The sequence below is a fragment of the Chanos chanos genome, chromosome 2, assembly GCF_902362185.1.
Source record: "Chanos chanos chromosome 2, fChaCha1.1, whole genome shotgun sequence".
NCBI classification, from domain to species: domain Eukaryota; kingdom Metazoa; phylum Chordata; class Actinopteri; order Gonorynchiformes; family Chanidae; genus Chanos; species Chanos chanos.
Window position 1 is genome coordinate 58,299,894 of NC_044496.1, and position 6,786 is coordinate 58,306,679.

Consider the following 6,786-nt stretch of genomic DNA (forward strand, 5'->3'; position numbering starts at 1 on the left):
CTGAAACAGGCGGGGAGTAAAGAACCTCCTCGCTCTACAGGAGTGATTCTTCACTCCAGTCCCGAGGGCCCCCTGTCCCGCACGGCTTTGGTTTAACTCTTCATCATCACAGTTAATTGAGCTGATCAGGGGCTTGATGATTAATTGATCGGTGGAATCAGGTGTGTCAGTCCTGAGCTCAGTCCCGAGGGCTGTGCTATGAAATGACGTAACTGCTTTGTTTTGCTAGGAGAATGAAGCCATAGGGCTGTTCTATTAGGAGGGCTGTTCTACTCACTCTGAGCCACCTTAACCAGAAGTTACCTGGATGAGCCAGTTGCCTGGCTTCGTAGATGGCTCACTCTGAGATGGCTCAATTATCTGGATTAATGAAGAGTTAAAACAAAGGCATGCAGGACAGGGGGCCCTCGGAACTGGAGTTGAGCACCACTGGTCTACAGGAAGGGGCCTAAGATTAGGAGGAGAGAGGTTGTCTCACACCCAGGCAAGACAAATTTAAACTGTTACTTTGTTACACACACACACACACGTACACACACATTTAGTTTGTGCTCCTGTTAGGCTCCTCCTAGTGCTACAGAAATTGGGATATTTGTTCCCAGATTGATTTCTGCTTGGCACAGACCAGACCCTCTGGTGAGGACTAAATTGTGGGCCGAGGGTGGTTTGCGCACTGCACATGTACAGTATGCATCTGTCTTACTCAGCCAGGCGTCACGTTCTCCGTGGGATGTGATAATAGGTTTTGTTCGTGTGATGTGTGAGAAACTAATGTGTGTTAATATAGAACTAATGCGGTTACCTTGCCTACAGCACCAGCGCTTATGGACCTCGAACGCTCCAAGAGGGGGAGGGGGGGGGGAGAGTCTCTCTAAACAGTGACTGATGACTACGCGTTAGGTTCCTCACATGACCCAAACTGGCTTTCTGACAGCAGATTTAGTGATACCACTTAAAAAAAAGGCTTTTTTGATTGCGTAAAGGGAGCGTTGCTTTTCTTCCCGTCCTCGGTGGAGCAGGTATGAGCACTGTCCCTAACATGTGCCATTATTACACACAGATAAGAAAACGCGCGCTGAAGGAGAAAGGCCATTCTCCCTATTACACACACATAATGAACCAGTGTCCTCATTACACGCACAGCAGACCACACCAGCTCAGAGATGGCTACAAACTCTTATAAAGCATAACATGAATGTATAGTTATACAGAGTAAATGGGAAATGAATCTGGTACATTAAGAATTCCTTCTGTCTCAGGTTTCATATGCGGAAGAATGTCTCACTGATTTTGCAGCATGTTTCAGCGTGAGACTATATCCAGATGAAATGTCAAGATATGCATGTTTATGTTTGATACCTGATGCAGAAATATGCAGAGAAAATCTGAAAAATCCAGTTAGTATGCATATTAATCTTCATAGGCGCATTAATAGTGTCATTATCAAAAATATCTAGAGTATTTCAGGTAAGTGAAATACATAAACACCAGTGAGTTTGTCCTGTCCTCATTAAACCTTGTGCATTAATTAATGTTCCACATTCACAGTATAGACCAGGCCTTCTTACTGAGGCCTTCTGAGACCAGTGATTTCCTCAAATGATAGATGATACCAAAAAATAGTCAACTGAAAAAAAAAAATAGTCAACTGAAAAAAAAAAACAGTCAACTGAAGCAGAGAGTGGAGAACCCCACAATGTTTTGATGAAGCCTTTTTTTTGTAACTGTTTGATTTTTTTATTTGTTCCATCAATCACGATGTGGCAGTGAGAGTCAAAATGAATGTTTCAGATTTTTACAGTACAAAGAGTGAAACATTTAGATGTTTACAGTCAAAATGAGGGTATCATTTAGATGTTTACTGTCAAAAAGAGTGTAATATTTAAATGTTAAAAAGCATATAACGTACATATTTACAGTGAAAAAGTGTGTAACGTCTCAATTTTTACAGTTAAAAAGAGTGCAACATTTAGATGTTTACAGTGAAAAAGAGTGAAACATGTAAATGTTTACAGTGAAAAAGAGTGTAAGGTTTCAGATGATTCGGGGCTGTAAATCTGTCAGTCAGGGCAGGCACTGAGAGCAGCGGTTAGGAGGAGCCGCGTCATGGTGATTCTACGTATGGTGGAGGCTGTCAGCCTTTCAGATGTCTCATAAAAAATAGAAATATAAATGCCTCTCTTTGTATTTCAGTGAGTTCCCAGAAAGGCGTTGCAATATCCTGTATGTTAATTTGGCCTTTTGCTTTGCGTCCTCGTCCTCATGTATAAACAGACCCGGAAGGCTTACGCATCTTTGGGAGAAATTAAACTCTTCCTCTCCGAAAATGTCCCTTCACTCCCCCCTGGCTGTGATCTGGGCGGAGAGAGTCGGTGTGAATTTGGTGAGCTCACGCAGGCCAGACTAAAGCAGGAGGTTACAGCGTGAGAACAGTGGACTTGGTTAGAGGCTGAGTGAGGTGTACGTGACTGCATGGGTGAGAAAGAAAAAAACAGTAAAGCTCTATTGTACAGTAATGATGGGAATTTCTTTGCCCTTTGATGAATCAGCCCCATTCAGGCACTGATAAAAATGTGTCTACAACACTACACTCATCACCTGAGGCATGGCACTGGGAGCAAAGGCTTTTTTTTTTTCTTAGGCATTTTGATTCTCTGCATCGCTGAATTCGTTTTCAGTATTTTCTCGCTGGCTTTGAATCATGCTTTTGAATTCAAATGTAAAACAGACAGAAATGAGAAACGTCCCTGGTATGATGAATACAGAGACTCAAAGATGAAAGTGTCCTTTAGGTACGATCGCCTCTTCTCTTCTCACCCAGTATCTCTGCACTCCAGAGGGATATGATTATTGATTTGTCGTTACTCGCACGCCTAGTGCAGTCTCTATATGATGAAGTAGATCATAAACATTAAAGTTACAAAGCTTGTAAACTATTACAAAGCGGTTTTATAGCAGACGGGTCTATGACATCAATCCATTCCTTCCATATCATCATTACCTTCTATAAATCACCACCTGAGCTATTTCCTCTTAGCCTCTCTCCATCCGCTCCACAAACCCTACGAGAAACGTGGAAAGGTCAACATGTGTGCGTGCGTGTGTGTGTGTGCGCGCGCGCGTGTGTGTGTGTGCGCGTGTGTGTGTGTGTGCGCGCGCGCGCGTGTGTGTGTGCGCACGCGTGTGTGTATGTGTGTGCGCGCGTGTATGTGTGTGTGCGTGTGTGTGCGTGTGTGTGTGTGTGTGTGTGCGTGTGTGTGTGTGCGTGTGTGTGCGTGTGTGTGTGTGTGTGCGCACGTGCGTGTGTGTGCATGTGTGTGTGTGTGCATCCGTGTGTGTGTGCATCCGTGTGTGTGTGTGTGCGTGCGCGCTGTTTATAGGGGACTAGATGAAGACAGGTTTGTCTGCTGTTGGACAGACATTCAGCACTGGGCAGAGTCTCAGCGTTCTACCCTGGTCACCAGGTCTAGAGATGCTGACACCACGGCTGCATCTACCAGCAGGACACAGAAAAAACACAAACTAAACACTGAGTGTGCTCACCTGTCAGACAGCTTGGCACTGGCCCATACAGTAATTAGCACTGGCCCAGTAGGGCTCTGTGTGAGGACAAACTGGGTGTTCCCGACTCTAGGCCCCTAATCTTCTCCTTTACCTCAGGTCTTAAACACAAATATTTTTCTTCATTTTGTATTTTCTGACTCGTATGGAATTTCCTTTTTTCTGTCTCCTGCTCACACTGTAGGTGAGACAGAGCGGTACATGTCTCCTGCCCCCTGTGTGAGGTGAGTGACATGTGTGTGCTGTCTCACATCACTGAGTGATATAATGTGCTTTGGGACAGTGTTATTCACATGTCAATACTCACAACACACACAGGCGTCTGCACCTCAGGTCCAGGCAGGGTCGATGACTGCCGTCCAGAGGTGGCGAATGTACACACATTCTTTACTGGATTCGATGATACAGATACTGTTAAAAAAGACTCTGGTGAAAGTAGACAGACCGACTCCACTTCTTTAAGTAAAAGTGAAAACGTACAGGCTCTGAAATGTACTCAAAGTATAAAAACAAAAAGTAGCACTTTGAAGGGCATTTCTGCTGTCTGTCTCTCTGCACAGCGAACTGAACGTCACGTCCTGTCTCTTAAATAAAGCCGTGGATGTGAAGTGTGTTTCTGCTCTGAATCTGCTCCAACGGCAATGTCGTCTGGTTCGCTGTCATCCGTGTCGCCGCTGGTTCTCCCTGTCGCGGACGTCACATTCAGTAGACGCCTCCTCTCGGTGGTCCAGTCTCCCTGTGTCTGTTTCGCCTCTTAGGTCTGTTACGTCTTGTGACGTCTGTCGTGCGCGATATGGAAACATCAAGGGATTGTCTCTTCTATGTGTTATTGTCCATTTAGGCTGAAATTGGTCTTGATGTCGGGAAGGCGCACAGTGATGCAGAGTAAAACCGATCGATAATTCCCCTCGAATGCGTTAAAACTAAAGTAATGAGCCTGTTTTGAAAACGTAAGGAAGAGAAAGTACAGACATTTTGTGTAAAAATGTAGGAGATAAAAGTAAAAAGTTGTCAGAAACATAAGTATTTGTACTGTGTTACCTCCCGCCTCTGCTGCTGTCCCTGCGGGGAAACCCTGTACCACAGTACAGTGTGAGAGCAGAAGACTCACAGTGTGTTTAGCAGCAGGTGGCTTTGAGGGGACTGGGCTGTAAGGTTGCAGTTGCAGCTGAAGGGATAGGATGTGTTAGTCGTGTAGGATGAGTGGGTGAAGATCGTTCAGTAGCCTGTGACTGGAATGAAAAGACATAATAACACCAGCCACGTCCCAGCAGAAACACAGAGTGACTGAAAAAGAGTGGAGACATTGCTGTGTGAGGGTCAGCGGTGAATGCAGAAGCTGGGGGAACAGTCAACCTCCCTTCACTGACGTATAACACAGAGTTTACAGAACCTATTCTGATGAGCAGAAGCACGAAGACCAAAGTCCCTTATTTTAACGCAGTGACACCTGTCTCCACTCCTGCATTGCCTCCCCTCTGTCTGTAACGGTACAATTTTCACTAATACCCATATTCCTTCCCTCCGTATGTTCATTAGGGGTGAAGTGTGACTCTATTTTAGCACCTGTCTTGGTTTCTGTGTGGGAAATTCAGCCTGTTCAGCACAAACTCACATCCCTAATTACTCCTCCACCTTCACTCTAACCCACCTTAACTCCAGTTCACTCTCTCTCCTCCACTATAGTACAAAAGTAGTCTTTCTGAATTCAGCTCCCTTTGGCTGCATTGAGAAATCATGAGGGCGGTTGCACTCGGCACAATTAATTACTGTAAACAAATATGTTGAACACTATATATACATATAATGTTTCCAGGGGTTAACAACTATAAAGTGAATGTTAAATGGAGCTTAAAATAAGTGAGTGTTGCATCCCGTCGCCATGGCGACAGCAGATGTTGTTCTGCACACAGTCAGGCGCTCTTGAATGCTCCGTGCGCTGTGGGTTTGTGAATAAATACAGGAGGAAGGGGATGGTCATGTTTAGCCAAAGGGACTGTCTGGATGATGTCTCTGTTAAATTCTTAACATCACAAAAATCTGTGTGTGAAGCTCTGATGTTCAAACAGCAGCACTGCAGGTCAGTGGGTTGTGAAGAAATGTTTCCACAGACGATAGCGGCTGAATTCCCTTGCATCAGGTGTAATCAGTTACCTGGACATGTAAAGCAATGGCAGAGGGAGTACAATTCACCTCTCTCTCTCTGTCTGTCTGTGTTTGTGTGTGTGTGTGTGTGTGTGTGTGTGTGTGTGTGTGTGTGTGTGTGGCTTTGCAGGTGGGCTAGTGACCATGATGTGTGAGGGGAAGAGGATCCAGTCTCATTGATGGATGTTGTAAAAGAGACCAGTCTTATAGTGCAGGCTCTCAGTTCAACACAGATAACTGTGCTGACCCAGACTGGTAAGAACAGCACTCAGTCCTTTCTCATGTCGCCCGAACCTCTGATAACATTTTCACCTGTTTTATTTGTTCGTTTGGAAATTCAAAGCCTTAGCTGTCATGAAATTTCACCGTGTCACTCTTCCACTGGGGTAAAATGCATGACAACCGCTGGGCCTGGTTTTAAGCTGTCCATTAGCCCGTTCACCTGGCTCCGCTGTGCCCTGCTCCTGAACAGGTCGCATCCGCTCTCCGCTCTCCGCTCTCCACTGGAGCTTCAGGGCTGTCAGCTGCTGTGTAGGTTTCATTAGATCACACGGGCTCTCTCTCTCTCTCTCTCGCTCTCTCTCTCTCTCTCTCTCTCGGCTCTGACTGAGGGATTTCCAGCGCACTGCGCAGTCGACCCCGCTGTCACAGAGATAAAGAACCAAAGCAAGTCTGAAAAAAAAAGGCTCCATTCAGCCTGGATGGCTGCTTTCAGTGGGAATCCACAATGAATCATCTCGCAGTTACTCAGCTCTCATTACCAACATCCGGTGTGGATAAATTGATCTTTCTCCACCGTTCACAAATGCCAGAGACCATTAGGGACTGGACTGGACCGCCAGCTGGTTTAACAAACGCCCGGAGTCGTTGCTCTCCTGCCATGCCAGGTCCACGCACACCTTCAGAATTGAACTGTGTCGCAGCCGCAGCCGAGGAGGTTGGGGTGGGGGTTATAGAAGACATGGTTTTACTTGGCTGAGTGAACTCATGTTGTCTGGATTTCATCTTTTCCTTTATGAGGCTGTGGTTTACCAGTGTGTGATAGATAGTGTATTTACTGTTTGCTCATTTTTATAGAGA

The 6,786-nt window shown here is 45.5% G+C and overlaps 1 protein-coding gene across 1 annotated transcript in view; it reads left to right on the plus strand.

The window, feature by feature from the left end:
• Window positions 1-5,885: 5,885 nt before the first annotated feature.
• nexmifb (neurite extension and migration factor b) overlaps window positions 5,886-6,786 on the plus strand; it is an 8,647-nt gene continuing 7,746 nt past the window's right edge. Inside the window, exon 1 of the mRNA XM_030766869.1 lies at window positions 5,886-5,974. Coding sequence (XP_030622729.1) covers window positions 5,886-5,974 — 89 coding nt within the window. The remainder of the gene's footprint in view (window positions 5,975-6,786) is intronic.